This window comes from Fundulus heteroclitus, chromosome 14 (assembly GCF_011125445.2).
Source record: "Fundulus heteroclitus isolate FHET01 chromosome 14, MU-UCD_Fhet_4.1, whole genome shotgun sequence".
Taxonomy (NCBI): Eukaryota; Metazoa; Chordata; class Actinopteri; order Cyprinodontiformes; family Fundulidae; genus Fundulus; species Fundulus heteroclitus.
Window position 1 is genome coordinate 24,894,360 of NC_046374.1, and position 20,084 is coordinate 24,914,443.

General features: G+C 39.7%; 1 protein-coding gene across 2 annotated transcripts in view; it reads left to right on the forward strand.

Annotated features, from left to right (window-relative positions):
• The window catches only part of LOC105926440 (sodium/calcium exchanger 1), a 138,689-nt gene that overhangs the window by 64,214 nt on the left and 54,391 nt on the right, over nt 1–20,084 (forward strand). For both annotated transcript variants that reach the window (XM_012862755.3, XM_012862766.3), the window contains exons 2-9: nt 11,085–11,332; nt 13,158–13,297; nt 13,414–13,566; nt 13,655–13,882; nt 13,964–14,371; nt 15,330–15,440; nt 15,532–15,684; nt 18,897–18,993. In XM_012862755.3, coding sequence (XP_012718209.2) covers nt 11,158–11,332; nt 13,158–13,297; nt 13,414–13,566; nt 13,655–13,882; nt 13,964–14,371; nt 15,330–15,440; nt 15,532–15,684; nt 18,897–18,993 — 1,465 coding nt within the window. In that variant the 5' untranslated portion in view covers nt 11,085–11,157. The remainder of the gene's footprint in view (nt 1–11,084; nt 11,333–13,157; nt 13,298–13,413; nt 13,567–13,654; nt 13,883–13,963; nt 14,372–15,329; nt 15,441–15,531; nt 15,685–18,896; nt 18,994–20,084) is intronic.

A 20,084-nucleotide genomic window follows, 5' to 3' on the forward strand; every position in this document is an offset into this window, starting at 1 on the left:
GAAATTGCTTAAATAAAGTATACATTTGAAAATGTGACATACTTTTGCCAATGATTTTTATAATGCCGCTCATTTTCTAAGGGGGATTAGCTTTTCTGCACTAAATAAATAAACCGAAATCAAAGGTCGGATGCTTCTCATCTGTTGAGTTTGAGATTAAGTTTAACCAGGGGTGCCAATGAGAATCAAAGGGAGCTGTGGCGACAAGCTGAAGCTGAATTTGAGAGCATAAAGCTCATCGCCCCCTCCGGACATAACCCCAACGCACATTCAACATCATAATGTCAAGCTTCATCTTCCCTCTTATCACAGCCCAATATCAGCCGTTTAACTTCATTTGGCGGACGTCGTCGCCTACACCAGACGTTTGCATCTGGGGAGAAATGCAACACTTAAAATGTGCAAACTTTGACCACTCCTCCAGGAGACATGAGACAATGGGCCTCGTCTATAATTCTGCAATATTATAGGAGCTGCAGACGCTAATGAAAAGGTTAAAATGAAGGGCGTGTAGGCGTCTTATTGTGGGACTTCCTGTCTTGAAGAAACAATCTCACTTCGTTCAGCCACATGACAAGCAGAGGAAGTGTTTTAAAATTAAACTGTGGGATTACAGCCCCGATCACTCTGGGTCAGCCTCCCTCTCTGTGACCTAGACCCTCATTGAATTTTCTGGGCTTTATTTGACTCCCGCTGACATTCGTACCGTGGCATGCATGATTTATGAGGCAGAAAAAGCTGCTTTTTTTTAGCTATCTTTCTGGTATATATTACAGTTTGTCACTCGCAGATACAGTTTGCTCTAAAGCTTCTAGCCAGAGGTATATTTCCAAGAGTAGAACTTGCTCAACGATATTTAAAAACATGGCTGTATAAGGTATTAGAATCAGAGTCACCTTTGTTGGTCGAGATTATGTGCACAAACAGGGGATTTTGCTTTAGTTTCAGGCTCTCACAGCACACACACACAGAAATACACATACATATATATGTGTGTATGTGTGTGGAGAGGGGTACACTGCAAAAACCAAACTAAAAATAAGTAAAATTTTCTTAAAATTAAGGTACTTGTCCTTAATTTGAGCAGGTAAATAAGATGATCTGCCAATGGAATAAGACTTTTTTTCACTTAAGATAGGAACAATTCATCTCCATCATCTTATTTCAAGTGCAGGATGTCTAATTATCTTATTGTAGGGGTCATAATACTCATTCCATTGGCAAATGATCTTATTTAACTGCTCAAATCTAGGACAAAAAACACAAATTTTTAAGAACACTTAACTTATTTTTTTTAAATCCGTTTTTGCAGTGCATACAGTCTGTGTTTATATAAAGAAAACAGGAAAAGGTGGGTTGTGGTAATGCACACATGCTTATTTTTGTTTCACAGCAGAGTAGCTGACTAATCAGGCTGTAAGGTGCCCATTGCGTTCATCAGAGAGACAGCCTGGGGGCAGAAAGTATCTCTGCGGCGGCTGGTTTTTTGCAAAGAGCGCTCAGCAGATCTGACCAGAAGGTAACAATCTGAATATCAGCCTCCGTTTCTATGGGAAAGTGATAGAAAAAAATAGACTTAAACATTTATGCGCCTTCAGAGAGGCACATTGAATGATAATGGCCGTTTTGCTCAACCCTGCAATTCATTGAATTTAGTGAAATCACCTCCACGGCCGCAGGCGTTTAAATCCAGCCCATAGGCATGCAGGCGGCTTTTATAAACACTTATGAAAGAAGGGGTTGCTCTCATTAGCTCAGTGAATCCCAGCATGGTACCATGACAGGATGCAACCTGTGAAATAAGTTCAGTCACAGCTAAATATTCCAGAGTCAAATGTCCGGCATGATAACAAAGTATCGATTTAAACCCACCTGGATTAAGAATGGGCCGTCTCTCAAGCTCCTGCATGTGTGAAGAACACGTATGGAAACGTAGGGCATATTTTATTAGCGTTTGAATGTTACAAGTTGTTTTTAGAAGCATCTTTTCATGGAAATGGGTCCTACATAGAGGGAATAATATAAATTGGCCTAATTTTGGAGGTAGGTCGTAAGTTTTGGACAAAGTTTCGTAACCGCTTGCGTATAATTCAGAGCTAAATAAGCAGTTGAAAGTTCTGAGTTTATGTAACTGATTTAGCTAAATAAACCTTAAAGAGAGAAAATTACCACAAATGTTAGTTGTGATTTCCTTATCAGCCTAATGTGTGGATATTATTTCTTCAGATTTTCCAGTTTAGAAGCCACAGATGCATTTGCTGCAGTTCAAAGCGCTGCATTCACTGACCCTTAAAACTCCACTTATAGATTCATTGAGCAGCATTTCAAAGCAACTTATTTCGCCCGCGATTCGGGGACAGCCGAGCTGCCTTCTTGACATCTTTGCGTCTTGTTCCGCCGTGTCTTCAGTCTGCACGGTGCTGTGGAGAACGTGCAGGACTCTGAGCGCCCCCCCCTAACGCGCTCGGACAGCTGGATCCTCGGCCCAGCGGGGCGCGTTCACTATCGCCCTTAAATCTGCCTAATTATGCATCTCATCAGCTTTTCGGCCTCTGGACGGTTGCAAACTCTGAGCCACACACACACACGCTCGTTCTCGCTCCATGTTGTCTCTGATGCACGTTAGTTATCTCTCTGTGTCTCTTATGTAATGACTGGGGTTTAATGCACCAATCCTGGCTCTTTCTGTCCAAATAAACCACCTCATTTTGCCCCTGCAGGATCCCTCTACCTGCTAATTTTCTCTCTAATCCTCAACAAAACAACTCCTGGAATCCCTCTGGAAGATGTAATTCTTCATCATCCAGTAATAATTGCTCCCCGTTGGGTTTGCCTGGCTTCCTCGTTGCTTCTCTCCCCTCTTTAAGCGCTCCACAGCCTCCCTAAGACCCCTCTGCCCCCTCTGCTCCGTGCCTGGAGCACCAGTGGGTGCAGCAGCCCAGGATCAGCCAGCCGTGCACGTGTTTACTAGCCGCGCAGCGACTGCATGCCCGCGCTACAACTCACGCCATGCAGAGTCTGACACGCAGGACCACACGTCTGCAGAGGAACATCAAACACGCACCAAATATAAGTCCAAGATGAGTTTCTGCTGGCCTAATGCTGCTGAAGGAAAGACGAGAGGGAAGGAAGAATGGAGGATTAGGCGAACGGACACACAAGCAAAGAAGTCGAAACTAAAAGTAACTTTGTTCTCAAAACTACAAGGGTTGGGTTATCATAAATGCAAAAATACAGCATCACTGGGTCCACTTTTTAAAAGTCTGCTTTTTAATTTAGGTACTCCCCCAGGTATAAACAAAGAAAGTAGTACAGAGGAAATGTTTATACTGCCAGACTTTATATCTATAATGCATAAAGCTTATATCCATCCATCCGTCTGTCTATCTCTCCATTAGTCTAGATTTGTAGTTGAAGTCAGATTATAATCATACAATTTTAAGGACATGTTGATTCAACACTTTTTAACTCAACAAAACAACACAAATGAGCAATTTCCATACCACACTCAGTTCCACCCACACTCATTGCTACACTTAAACCACCTTTTACTGCAGAGGCGTATTCTAACAGGGGAAAATGTTAGAGAGAGCAAAGCTTTAACTTGAATTCGTTTGGTAAAGAGTACCATCATCTACCCTACCCAGGTAGGGTCACAAACGACAATTAATCAAGGTCTGATTGTACGATTGGAATGATAGCGTGCACCTTTATGGAAAAAGAGGAAAGAAATGTGTAATCATTTCATAATCCTCCACCGGTCTATACTCTATATGCCTGATCAGCATCTTTAAAGACGACACAGACTAATGAGAGTGAGAATGGTCCTCTAAAACCAAAAGAAATGATCCCAGACTCAAAGAGGTAAAGAAAAACCAATGAATAAAACATTCCCGTAGCCCTCATAGGGTACATAAATCCTGATCCGCTCACCGCCGCGTGCTATATTCCCCCTGACGGATGGCAGAGGAGGAAAAACACGGGTGCTGCACTATTAATGTAACAATATTGGAGACATAAAAACCGTGAAGCATGGAGTGGAAGAGGAGAGAGGTGACTAAAAGGATAAATACTAGCTGAGTCTGTATAAACATGTTAAATGGAAATGTCATTTAACCCCGAGACACAAGAGCCATCTGAGGCTGTGTGCTGGTGCAGAGGCAGAGCGCTGAGCTACGGCTGAGCTGATGGGAATTGACGGCCGCTGTCAATGCTCTTACTGCTTTCAATAAACAGGTCAAAGCCTGCGTGAGATTCGCTCCACAGTGGATGTAAATATGCTCCTCGTCTGCATTCCTTCATCATATCTTCCAGCTTCTTTTTCATTTTATATTTGTTCCTGATTCACAGAATTAAATTTTCTTTTTTTTTTCTTTTTTCGAACAACTTTAAACGTGAAACTTTTCTCCTTTCATGTTCTGGCATCTTTCTTTCATACACTGTAAAAAAAAAAGTTTTATCACTAATTTAATTTATGCTTATTTTGCTTCCCAGAAGCTAAACTTCCTTGTAAGGTTTTAAACTGCACCTGATTTAAAACTCTCCAGGACTTTTGATCCATTTTCTACAGAAGAGGATTAGGGCCACTAATAAAAAAAAAAAAAAAAAAAAAAAAAAAATCTACTCAATTCTGACTTTTTTCTCAGAATTATGAGAAAAAAGTCAGAATTCTGACTTTAATCTCAGAATTCTGAGAAACAAGTCAAAATTAAAAAAATTTTTTGAGTGGCCCTAATCCTCTTCCGTAATTTTCTGAATTCTGCTGTTATAAATGCTATTTTAGAAAGATAATACAGCAAATCAGGCTAATTCTCTTTGTCATTTTTAGAGGCTCCAAAGTCAAAGGCAAACACAATGTCTATCACAAATTAGCGTATTTTTTTAATCTTAAACTGGTATCCAGATGCAATGTAAGGTGTAGCACTGAAAACACCTTTTATGCACATCTAAACTTGAGGACGGGAAGATCATTTTCGGGAACATTCAGTCCTGTCGCGATTTTTAAATATCAAGATTAAGATCAAGATTGTGAAATCCTCAGTAATCTGCTGCTTGAACACTGAAAAAAATGGAACTAAAAATAAGTAATAAGTCAAATTTTCTTAAAATGAGTGTATTTGTCCTTGATTTGAGCGGGTAAATAAGATGGTCTGCCAATGGAATGAGTGTTTTGACTCCTAAAATAAGATAATTAGATATTCTGCCCTCTAAATAAGACGATGAGTTGTTCCTATTTTAAGTGCAAAAATCCCATTTCATTGGCAAATCATCTTATTTACGTGCCCAAATCAAGGACAGATACACTCAATTCAAGAAAATTTGACTTATTTTTAGTTTCGTTTTTGCAGTGAAGGACATCATTCTCATATTTTAGATTTAAGGGAGCCCTGTCACGTCTTATGACTTTACAAATTTCTACACCAGTAGCTCATTCTGATTGCCTACAAAGGCTTTCTGATGAAATGATCGCGCCCTGTTGGCTTATTATATTTTATTTCTGGGTGTAACACGTTGTTTTTGCATCATTTGTTAGTAAACAAAGCAATTTTTATGTATATTTACCATAACAACAACACCTGAATGGCGGTACAGTATTGAGCATGCTCGCAGTGAGTAAACAAGGGGAAGCAATGGAGCCGAGCAAATCAACAGCGTCCAGCGGAGGGGAGAAATGAAAAGGGTCAAGTAACCCTAACCCTGTAGATCGAGTTGGTCTTCAACAACGCTGAGCTGTCACTTTACTGGGAGGCACTGCAGGACGGTCTGCTGGTTCTTACAGTAGCCACATCTATTGCTGCCATCTTGCTTCAGGTGTTGGCACAAGAGTGTTTATGTCTGCTGATCGTGCCTGGTGCAAAATTCTTCTTTTCAGGCTCAAAAAGGACTAAGTAAACACTATCAGGACGAGGGCTTAATGTATATATTATATCATATGTATGTATATTTGTTTGGGTTTTGTGGTCATAGTACGTGATCCTTTAAGGAGCGACTGATTTGTTGGGAATTAAGTGTCAATGCATTATGAGCAACTCTAAGTGTTTGGCTAAATATTAGCTGTATCAATGCCACAGTAAGTCATACCTTCAGTTTTATTTTACATTTCAAGCTTCTACCACCCCAAAATGAGTGAATCTTCCTCGGCACAGACCGAGCTTTGGCATCGCGTTAATTGTAGTGTAATTAGTCATATTTCCGTAGAAGCTGCTTCGATTCTGTCACACTTAAGCCCAACATTAAGTGAGATTGTTGTGCAGATTTCTATGTTGATTTATCCATTGAGAAAAAGGTGGGAGTCAGGATAAATGTATGTGAGCAGTAGCCTAGAGACATATTAAACCAGCACCCTACCCAGAGATTTGAACATGTTGTCTGGTGAACACAGTAATTTAATTTTGCTCTAGTTTGGACTAGCATTGAAAGTGTAACGCTCTCTATTTTCTCCCGACCCCACACAGACACTTCATTCCTATTGTGGATGGAAGCAGCTAAAAGTCTCACTACTGCTGCTAGTTATTGTGTTTAAACATGCATCAGGAACGTTTGGACAAAGTATATGATCCATAAAGATTAAATACATGGACATTAGCAGATATTTTATACTGTCAGGGGACAGATTAAAAAAATAAAATCATGGTAAAGGAATACATAACTTTACCTGATAAACTTTATGCTCACAAACACCCGAGGCCATTTCAGTGGTCTGGCTGCTGACTCTGCTAAAGCTATCTGTGGTAGCCATGGCATCATCTGTATTGACTCACCTTGAGTCTTACTACCCTTGAAGACCAGTTTCTAATTGGTTCATATTCTTACGATAAAAAGCGTTTCCGCTAGAGAGACCGTTTCTGATGGATCACATTCTTCACTTTCATACATCTCGCACATTTTGTTCTGCATGGAGTGTTTTTGGGGAAGGTAAAAGTGCTCACCTAAACATTTTTCTTTCTTGCCAACAAACTACCACACATCCCTTTTACATATTTTCATTTCTGTTGATGTTTTGAGTTTATAGCAATGGGAAACAATGGGACGCAGCACTCTGCGGCTCCAGACAAAACATCGCCATCCACATGTGCCCGTGCCTTTCTGTTTCAGAGAGGCGTTGCATCACTTTTTGTTTCAGAGAACTGTGTTTTAAAGTCACTAATCCTTTTTTTTTTTAAATGTTGATTATAATGTATTTATACTTCATATTTTCAACATTCATAGATTTTTCTGGCCCTAAAATATAAATATATGTGGCCTTTAGCACTGCAGCTTATAACAAATAATTTTAGCACAAACCTACACACAGTACTGTGCAAAAGTCTTGGGTTGTCCATCGTTTTTATGGTATATTGTTTCAAAGCAGCTAAACTTTCTTGTAATTTTCTGAACTGGTTATGATAAAAGTTCTCAAAGTTTCTCTTTGGACCTTTGCTGCTTTCTTATTTCAAAGATGTAAGAAGGTTGGGCTGTGAAAAGCGGCTTAAGCAAGGAGTCTGGCATATATTCGTACCATCCATCCAATGGGAGTATCTGTTTTTGCTAAACTCTTGGAGCCTAAGATCTTCAAGATCTTCCAATATTTGCTTGAAAGGCAAATATCTAGGGAAAAAAGAAATAAAAAGGAAGACCCCGGTGAGGAGCACTGATACATCACAGGGTAGAAAGGAGAGAAGTAGCTTGAGCATTGAAGTGACAGGTTGCTGTCAGAGCAAGAGGGCCCTTGAAGATAGATGAGGACAGGGTGAGTGACCCAATGTTAATGTCACCACGGATGACTAGCCGTGGTTATTTGTACTTTGTGTTTCTCTGAAAAGAGGGTCAGCACATTTCTGTCCTGCGTCTTTGAGATTACGTCAGAAAGGAATTGAGGGACAAACTTTCTAAATGTGTTTGTGTCTGTTTGTTTTGTGGTAGTGAACATTTCTTGGCCCTGGTTTGACCCGGCATCTCCGGCTTTAATGGTTCCACTTCCCCCTTTTTGTTTTCCACAGATTAACGAAAAGCCACTTAAGAAATACGTTGCCGCTTTATTTTTGCTTTCCACACCCTGGCTTGGTGCTTGACGCCCAACCTAAAGGCAGCAGCAGCAGCATTAACAGCGATCTGCACACAGACATGTCTGCCTGTAGCAACCTGTGTGTAAAGACTCACATGACGGACCATTTTCACCAGGCCATGGTGGGAATATTGGAAAATCAATTTCAAAGCTCCCTTTTTTTAACAGCGTCTCCGTCTGTGCTCTCACAGCTCAGGTGTGGGAAGACATAGAGTCAAAGGAATCCACAGAAAAAGAACATAAAAGGCTCACCTCACATTTGAACTAAAACGTCCTTAAACACTAGAGCACCTGGGATTTTTTTTGTTTGCTCTTTCTCAAAAATCAATCTGATCCTATACGTTTGAGTCTGTAAAAGTTGTCCATTATAAGTCCGCTGGGGAGTGAAAATATCGCTGTTCTAAGGCAAATATTAGATTTCTAGAGCCTTTTCCCCCGCTAGCTGATTATTAGGGAACACCTCCAACACAATCTGCGTCTGGCAATGTGGAAAAACTGAAACCAGACTCACCGGTGCCCTGATAGAAAATGTGTGAACAGATTTGCTGGCGCCAGAGCTTCTGAAATGGTTCTTCAGAGGAAATACTAAATTACCTGCTTAAATATCCTCTTCTGAAACAGGGCGATGAAACCTTTAAGATGTTCTTTGGCACCGCGATGCGTTACCAGCTGTTACTGTAACAGTCAAGGTTGGGTTGAGACAGGCAGAGGAACTGGACCAGGGGAAAAACAGGCCGGTTTGTTATATATAAAACCTGGCTCAAACAGACTAAATGACCTGAACGTGTTGCCAGTGGGGTTAGACAACAACCTGATGGCGCGCAGGTGGAGGATCCGTCCTTATATGGTCACAGCTGCTAATCATGGTGATGAAGCTCAGGTGTGATGGTCACAGCACAGCAGCAGGTGTGACAGTAATTGAGCAAACGTTGCTCTCAATAGGATTTAGTTCTGGACTTTGATTGGACCATTCTAACACATGAACACGCTTTGCCCCTAAACCATACTTTTGTAGCATCAAAAATATGTTTAGGGCCATTTTCCTTCTGGAAGGTGAACCTTGATCCCCGTTTCAAGCCTCTAGCAGGATTTCTTCTACGATTGTCCTGTATTTACCTCCATCCATCCATATTTCCATCAATTCTTACCAGTTCCCTGTTCCTGCAGAGGCAAAAACATCCCAACAGCACAACGCTACGTCCACCATGTGTCTCCATGGGGATGGTGCATTCAGGGTGATGTGTAAAGTGCATTTTATATGTAGGATAAAACAGCTATGATTTCGTCTCACCTGAACCAAAGCACATTGTTCCATGTGTTTGACACATGGCTTTCTTCTTGCCACTTGTTGATAAAGGACAAAAAGAAAGACAAAGAAGCTTTCTTTTTGTATGTTTTCACAAATAAAGTATTTTTTTTTTAAATCAAAGACTGTGTTTCCAAGTGTCTGTAATAAATTTAGAGCAATTCATCCCAGCCAAGAAAAGCATTTTCAATGTTTTCCTTTACATTTTTCACAAACAGTTTCATAAATATAGACCTGTAATTCAAAAAGATCCCTCTTTAGTGCAGAAAGAGGTAGTTTATTGATCAATGCATTGTAAATTTGAAACGGTCTAGAGCAGAGGGTGACCAACGTGGTGCCCGCCCTCACGCCCGTTCTAAAACCAGCAAAACTCTCCGGTGTGCTGCATCTAAATGTTATTTTAGTCGGTGGCTCTACTTTTGTAATCACACTTGCATTTAAATAGATTTAAAAAGACAATATCTAGATAAAAAAGAGCATTGCAAACGTGTTTATTGGTGAGCGCTGACTCTTCTAGTTCAAACTGGTAGATCTTCATGTGACACAGTACCAACAATGTAGTTCTCAGTTTCAAAAGGTCTGATGACCCCTGGTCTAGAGTCCTAAATTACATTTCAATATGGCGCCTTTCTTTGTCCAAGGGTTACACCGTGCACAACCATGGTGGGCGTCCGCACCTTATTGACTGGACAGGACAAAAGGCAATATAATAATCTGTTGAAGTGTAACTTGCAGACAAAGGTTGTTCTTTTATCAGTGTTTTTGGGAAGCTCTTGTCTCCCCCAAATAAGCCACATTGTCATATTGATACTTAAAATCCAAGAAGTCAGAATTTTTTCTTTCTTTAATTTTTTTTGTTTGTTTTTTTTTTTCACGAGGAATTCATACTAAACAAGTTGAATTAAATTCATTTAAATTGATTAAAGTCATCATTCTGTTTCTCTTTGAATTGTCTCAGTGGAAAAACGTCCTACTTTCATATCTCTACTGTTGTTTGAAGGAGTTTACACATTTCTTTACAGTTTTTAATAAAGTGCTGGACAGTTCTTCACACAGTTAGTTACTTTTGCAATGTTGCAGTTTCAAACATGCCGTTTGTCTGTTTTGTAGTTTTGTGGTAAAGCATTGGCCCTTTTAGGCATATTGAACATTGATAAAGTACAAACACAAAAAAATAATAATATGTAACTGCTGCGTGCGTCAGTTTGTGGTAAATAACTTGTTTACTGTTTTCTTTATTAAATATAAATCAGCTCAATATAATTTTGCCCAGAAACTGGGGTGATATACATAAGCACACACTTTGTAGCAACCCCCTGGCTGTACTCTAAAAACACAATGTTTTTATTGTCTCTTTTGGGGCCAAGGTAAAAATAGGAGAGGATTAACACTTTTCAGCACCTCGGGCAGAACAAATCTACCGAAGCCTCAAATCGTTATTATTTGTAGCTCCATTACAGCTGCAGGCCACAAGTTTAATGGAGTTTACATCACGTCTAAAGAATCTCTCTAATTTCCTCTCATGTAATGACCCGCTTTTATTGGGTTTTCATTTTATGAGCTGGAATCCACCTTAAATCTCCTTTCAAATAGCCCTTCTTTAAAGGTTCGAGGTAGAGCAAAGTATCTTCACCTCATGTTGTTAGATCTCGCTCTAGCATCAATTAGACACGACTTGTCCTGTTAAAAAGGTATATTTTTCAATAAGTTTCTGTTTCCTCTGTCATTCTGCAGGTTGTGGACCTCACTCGGTGCTGAGCTGACCCTGAAGGAGTGATCAGTTTTAAGTTTTGCTGTTTTAGTAACAATGGCTCCTGCAGCGATGTCTGCCCCTACATCTGCCTTCATCTCATCGTGTTTCTCCTCCTCCTCCTCTTCGCTGCTCCTCCTCTCCCTGGTTGTGCTGCTCCCATCCGGTCCGACTCTGGTCCACGCAGATTCTTCGGGGAACTGTACGGCCAGCGGAGACCCCTGTCAGGAAGGTGGGTCTGTGGTATTGTTACAGAAACTGCAGTTTCAGTATTTAAATTAAAAAAAGACCGACACGGTTTTATTGTTTCTACATTTTTAAGTTTCCTCTTTTGCCTGCAACCAAAAACACAAATGTAGCTGGTTTTCAGAATAGCTTGACTGAAGGTAGTCAGCTCAGTCCCGATAAAAACAAATGTTCAGATTTTGGCTCCAAATCCAGTTTCTAAAGGCATCATCAGGTAAAATATCTGATAAAAACTTTGATGGCCTGCATAATTTTGGCTATGCATTTTTCATTCCTTTAATTATTTTTTGGTTAAACTATTACTAAAACACGACCAGTGTAGAGTAGCTGAAACTTCTTTCCTTTGTCACGTCTGGCTGCCAGAGTTATGCCAAACATATTTTCTTTACACCCATAAATCCTCCCTAGCCACCCCCAGCGCTTGTTGATTTATTTTATTGTTGTTAAGGTATTATGTACAAGCTGATGCCAAACATGACAGAGGAAGAGGGGAATAAAAAACAAGGACAGAATAAGAGAAAGAGAGAAGAGACAGAGAGACAAAGAGAAAAAGTTACAGAACCCAACAAACTGCTGCTATGAAAAAAAAATTCCTGTTATGGCCACCATACCGAAATTAAGGAAAAACAACAATGAACATCTGCAAAGAGACAAATAAAAAAAAAATACATACAGCAACAGCACCAGCAGCAAAGGATATGGCACAAAACAGCTGAAACTTAAAAAGTATTTTTTATTTTGTCGCCACATTTGAATTACTGTAACTTCTTTCATCCTGTTTGAGTCAAGTCTCTGTTTCTTGTCTATTACAGTTCAAATATCTGTTTCAAGGGTTTCTCTAATCACACTGATTTTTATGTTGAAGCTCCACCTCCCAGTCAGACTAACGATTCAATTTAAAGGCTTTCTTCTTATCTAAAGTAAAAACAATAAGCAACCCTTCTCCCTAACATCTTCTAACTGAGGTGGTGTCATTCCTGACTGCAGACTAAAAACACAAGGGGACTAAACTTTCACTGAATTATCCTCCACTGAATTACGGACGGAAAGCCCATTGAGTGATTTATATCAAAAGATAAAAGCCAGCTCCTTTTAAAAAAAGTGTCCGTGCTTAATTTATGGATAAAATCATCACCTTAGCAGACTTGTTCCCCCATTTTGGTCATTTCAGTCTACCTCACTCTAATTTGTACCCGTGACCATTCCAACTATTTTGGAAACATCATTAGATTTCTTCTGCTTTTGCCTTTCATCGTGTTTACATTTTTCAGATCCTCACATTTCTTTCAGCATATTAGACAAAAATAATCTTTGTTAAACAAGGGTTGGAAGCTGTGTGTGCCTGGAAAAACAAAAAAAAAACAAAAAAAAAACATGGCAGACCCTTTAATCAATTTGCCCAAATATCAACTCTAGCTCGATTAATTTCAGACTGTTTCGAAAACTTCAGTAACTTATTTCGCAACAAATGAGACAGTGTGGAAAACTACCTATTCATACATATTTGATTACATGATCACATCTTTTTATACATTTGTTCATAATTAGACATTGATTATAAGATTATCAGCTAATTTAGCTTACTTTCTTTTAATTTCACCTTTATTTATTTTGTTGTACAACATAAATAAATAGATTAATCTGAGGCCTGAAACGGTTGTGTGAACTAATTCACATTCACATGCTGCAGCGGCTTCAAGGTTATTAGTAGTTTGATTGAAAATAAAAAGCCATGTATTATTATTATTATTATTATTATTATTATTATTATTATTATTATTATTATTATTATTATTGTTGTTGTGTTTCAGGAGTCGTACTTCCCGTGTGGAACCCCCAGAACCCCTCTGTTGGAGATAAAGTGGCACGGGCAATTGTTTACTTTGTGGCACTTATTTACATGTTCCTGGGCATGAGCATCATAGCGGATCGGTTCATGTCATCCATAGAGGTGCGTCAGTCATTAAACACTCATGTATCCGTCCTGCAAAAGAAGAATAAATACACATTCGTCTTTATTTAAACCTACTTCCTGTGACGACTTTGCCGCCTTCCTTCTATCTGCAGGTCATAACGTCACAAGAGAAGGAGATCACCATAAAAAGGCCGAACGGTGAGACCACGACGGCCACGGTCCGAATCTGGAACGAAACCGTTTCTAATCTGACTCTGATGGCTTTGGGCTCAAGCGCCCCCGAGATCCTGCTGTCCGTCATCGAGGTTGGTCCAGGCCGAGGCCGTGACGGCGGCAGATCAGACGACTGGAAATATGTGACGATAACCCGCGTTTGTGGCCTCCAACCTGCAGGTGTGCGGTCACGGTTTCGAGGCCGGGTCTCTGGGTCCGAGCACCATCGTGGGCAGCGCCGCCTTCAACATGTTCATCATCATCGCCCTCTGCGTGTACGTGGTTCCCGACGGAGAAACGAGGAAGATCAAACACCTGCGGGTGTTCTTCGTCACTGCGGCGTGGAGTGTCTTCGCCTACATCTGGCTCTACATGATTCTGAGCGTGATTTCCCCTGGAGAGGTGGAGGTGAGGATGCGGATTCAGAGCCAGGGACGAGGAAGTCCGACCAAAAGGACGGGATTTCACCGTGTCCCTTATCTTCTGCAGGTGTGGGAGGCTGTGGTCACCTTCCTCTGCTTCCCCCTCTGCGTGGTCCAAGCCTGGGTGGCTGACCGACGTCTTCTCTTCTACAAGTATGTCCGCAAGCGCTACCGTGCCAACAAGCACCGCGGCATCATCATCGAGACAGAAGGAGACGGAGGGATTGGTGGCATGGATGGAGGAGGAGGAGGAGGAGCGCTGGGTCCGGGAGGATTCACCAAGATGGATATGCTGGAGCTAGACGGACAGATCGCTCTGAACTGCCACAGCGGCATGGATGGAGGGATGATGGTGGAGGGTGGAAAGGATGAGGATGATGAGGCCAGGAGGGAGATGGCGAGGACACTGAAGGAGCTGAAGCAGAGGCACCCAGACAAGGACATGGAGCAGCTGATTGAGATGGCTAATTATCAGGTACAGCCACGGTGTTAAACATACATATATATATATATATATATATATATATATATATATATATATATATATATATATATATATATATATATATATATATATATACGTAAATATTAGTCATCGGACATTAGCAATGTTAATATCAGATATTAATATAGGCCAGGGCTGTCAAACTCATTTTGATTTAGGGGCCGCATACAGCTTAATCTGATCTCAAGAGGGCCACACGAGTAAACTCATTGCAAGATTAAATAGAACTAATAAAAGTGGACTTGTTGTTGATTTTTATATTAAATTAATTTCACTTTTACAGAGTATATTATGAATAACCTCAGCGTTTTTAAGAAAAGTATGTGCAATTTCAACTATACTTTTATTTAGTTAAACATTTACTTGTGCATTATGCATAAGAACTGATCACAGTAATTGTACAATGTTGAAAAACATTTATTCACATTTTTTGGAACTTAAAAACACTGTCCTGCATGACAAAATACATCAAACAGATAAAAATTAAGAAATGATTTAAAAAAAATGTTCCACATCTGAAGCTCAGTGCTACCATCTGCTGATTAAAACACAGCGCCCCTCGTGGACAATATAGGAACTGCAGATTTTCAATTAAACGAAGTACATGTTTTTTTTTTCAATAATTGTTTTATCATTCTCTTCCTTTTATCTCCTCTTTCTTTCACCTTTTCTTACATGGTCCCTTTGGGGGCATTATGTTTGACACCCCTGATATAGGCCCATATTTTTACACTGGTGTATCCCGATGAAAAAATATTGGATTTTAAATTCCCATGTAAATCTGGGAATTTAACTGATTTTACGTTTGATATAAAACGTTTGATAATCTGAAATATTTAAAAGAAAATCCTTCTTCACATCAATGTAACTATTCTACTCACAAGCGTTAAAAGCGAGGTTTTCTCTCCGATTGTGTGTTTTCGATCAGGTTCTGATGCAGCAGCAGAAGAGCCGAGCGTTTTACCGCATCCAGGCCACCAGGATGATGATCGGCGCCGGCAACATCCTGAAGAAGCACGCCGCCGACCAGGCCCGTAAGGTGAGGAGCTGAGACCTTTTAACCTGACATTTCCAGCTGCTGAATAACATTTCGTCTGAGTTTGCGTGCTTTTTTTTTTATTTTTTTATAGGTGGTGAGCAGCAATGAGACTCAGACTCAGGAGGACGACCCTCACACCATCAGGATGGAGTTTGAACCCGCTTTGTACCAGTGCTTCGAAAACTGCGGCTCCCTGAATCTGACCGTTGCCCGACATGGCGGAGACCCCGGGGTTACTGTCAAAGTGAGTTTCTATTAGAATAAACGAACCGCAGTCCACTGGGATTTAAATGTTTGTGCTGATGAGAGCTAAGAGACGGAGAGAATTAAAAGCAGGCACCAAAAGGAAGCAATCGCTCAGATCTCCAGCACTTTTGTCTTCATCTGATCTCTTTTAGAACATGTTTTCACCTGCAGGAGATTTGACAATTCTTGTTTTCTTTTCTAATTGGATGCTGTCGTGAGGCTGAGATGATAGAGGAGCTGTGCAGCTAGCTGGGAGACACAACAGAGAACACCTTCCTCTGTTTCCTTTCAGTCTTTCGCTTTGCTCGTAGCTCTTAGAAAACCTTTATCCTTTTGCCGAGGCTGACTGATCTCAGGTCTGGAATATTCCTGTCCTTAGTATGCATATAATAATGATATACCTAGCCGGTTTCTCGTCCACACTAAAACTTCCGGCTCCGCTTTTGTCTGTGGGGGGGATTTTTTATTTTATTCTTATGGAATTGATGATGAAATGTAAAGTCAAGTTTTAAAACCCTTTTCAAAAACTGGAGAACCTTTTTTCCTATTACTTGGTGGCTGTCTTTTGTCTAAGTTAAAAGGTAGGAGGCTCTATAAACAAAAACCCGACATGTCTTGACCACGATTCTCTTGGAGCAACACGTGAAATATACCAGCTTTTCTTCCTACTAAGCTGTTGAAAGACGTTTTTAATACCAATGGTCCTGCTGTCCTGTCTCAGCTCAGCAACTGTGCCAGCTGATATTAAACTTGCCGTGGTCAGACCCCCTTCTAAAAAAACCAAGACTCAACCCCTTGATTTTAGATCATTTTAAACCCATTTCTTATTTGCCTTTTCTCTCCAACTTTTTAGTAAAAAATGTCTTTATCCAGCCTATAACCCCGTCTTAGTCTGCCCTATAAAAAGAGACTTTGATATGTCTGATGATGAAGGTGAAGGTGAGGGTCCAGGGTAACTTTATTTTTACCCGAGGGTAGATTTGGTTGCAGTTAGAAAGAGTGGGCTGAATACACTGATCTCTATTTATTCACTGAATTGCTAATCGCTCGCTGTTAGAACGAGTCGCTTTGAAGCCACCAGCCGCCATATTGGCACTCCCTATTTCCCCCCAGTAACTAGGGAATATGTGCGCTACAGCATCAAACAACAATGATTGTCTTATTTTCGGTTGGGGGGGGGGGGAGAGCTTAAGACTTTTAAATTGTCAAATACCATATACTTTTATTTTATGTACTAAAACTATCAAGTAAGTCATGTGCTGAAATATTTTGCATGTTTTTTATGTGTGTATATATATATATATATATATATATATATATATATATATATATATATATATATATATATGCAAAATATTTCAGCACCTAATTTCCTAGTAGTTGATAGTGTTAGTACATCCACTGACTGTAGAATTACCTATGAAACGTTTTCACACAGCCAGAAAACTGCTTGTTGTCGCAACCAAATCCTATGAGATTCTGTGAGAGTAGGGAGTAGCAAGATGGCGGCCAGTGACTTGAGTTTTTCGGGCAAATTAGCAATCCAGTGAATAAATAGAGATCAGTGGCTAAATACACACATTACACACTAACAACATTGACAGAAGACAATGACATAACAGAAACAACAACAGCAAGAGCTCCAGGGATAAAGATCTAGATAAAAATACACAATAGTACTATCAAAATACCGGCGATAAAATACAGAGTAAAAAACACCATATCATAAAAAAGTACAAAAACAGCTGGATCCATAAATAACTAAATAAATAGATTAGGAAGGCTGTGCCTAATCTAAAAAGATTGGTGTGTAGTCTACAAATAGCCTAAGTGTTGGTCAGGGTCTTAAGGAACAAAACTACGTTTGAACCTTTTGGTTTTACCTGCAGGCATTTTAAACCTACGGCCAAATGGGAGGGGCTGAAATTCACCATGTAGTTTGTGGGATCCATCATCTAGGATGGAGCTCCAACCCTTATCCAAGTCTTTTTAAAGCAAATCACAAAGCTCATTCATTCAGCCTGACTTTTAATAACAAGTAGGACCATGAAACTATTTCTGATTTCTTTTTTTTAGCTTTATTGCCTGGTATTATGGTTCTTCCCATCGTATTGTTTGTTCATCTCAGTTTTTTTTAATTGTTTTTAATTGTAAAGCACCTTGGTTGTCTTTAGTGGCTGTGTAAAGGGCTATATAAGTAAATGATTAATTCATTATTTAATTGGATTATTCCTGCAAGGGATGACATTAATGAGCACATTTTACATTTATACCCATGCTACGTGATTTCTAAGAATGTTGATTAAGCCTTGTTGCACATGACTAATCTCTTTTTTCATCTAGCAAGTGCATACTGATGTCTCTGACTTGTAGGAATAGATTTGTGCTCTCCTCTGTTGATGTCAAGCAGTGATGCCTGTTTAATTGCCCAACAACGACTGGTATTGAAACAGATCTTCTGGTCTAGATTTGACATTCCAGTCTGAAAAATCAGTTGTTTTTGTGCCTTAGCGACGCATCTACAGCGGTGTGGGATGTTTCTCTCTGCCAGACAAAATATATAAACTTATAAAAAGAATCAATCTCTTAAATTTTAATTGAAAATGTATGAAATCCAGTGCCGCGTACGTCTGGAAATTTTTGAAATATTGCCCAGCCTCGGGACAGTACCAGAAATATCAGGCTGCCGCTGAATGAGTGTTGTTGAAAATAAATTAAGCTCAGGATCTCGCTAAGAGCATACACATTTCATGAAGAGCTAAAAATAGAGCCGTGCAAAGAAATTACCCGAAGTCACACCACCAACACTGACTTTAGATTTCAGCTCCTCCTGCAAGCAGAAACTGGTTCTTTCAGCGTTATGCCTTTTTTGTTGTTGTTCGTTTACATTTGAATGAGAAGTTGGGAGGGGGGAGGCAGGTAGGTATTAAGGAGGCAGAATGAACTGAATATAGAGACTATTTTATTGTGCTATCTTCAAAGGTTTCATTATTAAACTGAATCTGACCACGAGGCCTGGTTTAATGAGGCCGTTTCTCTCGTTCTCTATCTCCCCTTCAACATCCTTTCCTCCTTTCTGTGATCTTCCTTTGTGGTTAATCTGCCTTCTTCATAATATCTACTATCTTTTATCTCTTACTCTTGCCCGCTTATCTCATTCCACTTTTCTGTTTTTTTTCTTTCTTTCTTCTATGTTCCCATCTGCCCCAGGTGGATTATCGCACAGAGGACGGTACAGCCAACGCAGGCTCAGATTATGAGTTTGCCGAAGGAACGCTTCTGTTTAAGCCTGGAGAGACCCTCAAAGGTAATGATGGGAGTGACGGTGAAAATGTATGACATGTTTTCTAAAAGCTATGTCACTGAGATGTGCTCGGATACCAGAAGACATCTGCAGCACTGCGGGCCAACTCAGTATCTTTTTTACTGGGCAGGGCCCGCATGAGGACAACTTGGAGACGTTACAGAACAAACCGGCCCAGTTCAACTATATAAAATCAGGTTGGATTATATTTCAGCCCAGATCAATTCAGGTCCATTTGTTTGAAGCTAAATTAGCTTTAAATCCAGTTGCATATAAAGACTATGCAGCAATATCTCATCCTGACCAAGCATGTGGTGACAGTGGAGAGGAACCACTCCGTTTTACCAGGAAGAAACCTCCAGCAGAACCGGGCTCAGTAAATCCCAGAAAAATAAAGCAGGACCACTGGGCTAGGAGTACTGGGTATAGGAAAGAAAAACAGAGCTAGTCCACAAATCCTTTTAGCAGCAGCTCTATTTCTCAATTTAAAGTATAACTCACCTGCATGTAAAAGCATAATCCCGCCACCCGACAAATTTGAAAAATTCAATCAAAATGGGCGGCAATAAGTGGTAGAACCTCTATGGTAAAATTATTAACATTTAAAGTAATTTCCCTCTGGGATTAATAAAGTATTTCTGATTCTGATTTAACCACTAGACTTGATAATAATTACTGATATCTGCAACATAATTCTGACCAGTCAAAACTCTAATTACAGATATCTGTAATTCAGTTTAGCCTAGGAAGAAACGATTTTGCTATTCATGTGTTGTTTGTCATCATTGATATCTGTAATTTAGTTTTGACTAGACTAGAATTACATTAGCTATATCTTAAATCAAAATTCAAACTGTTAGTAATGTCACTAACAGTGTTATTACAACGAGCCAAAATTACATTATATATATATTTATGTATATATATATATATATATATATATATATATATATATATATATATATATATATATATATATATATATATATATATATATATATATAAAAATACTTGTGTATATGCAAACACACAGTAAAAAGATGCACGTGTGTCTTTTATTCAACTATACATTTTCATCTTGGATATAATTTTAT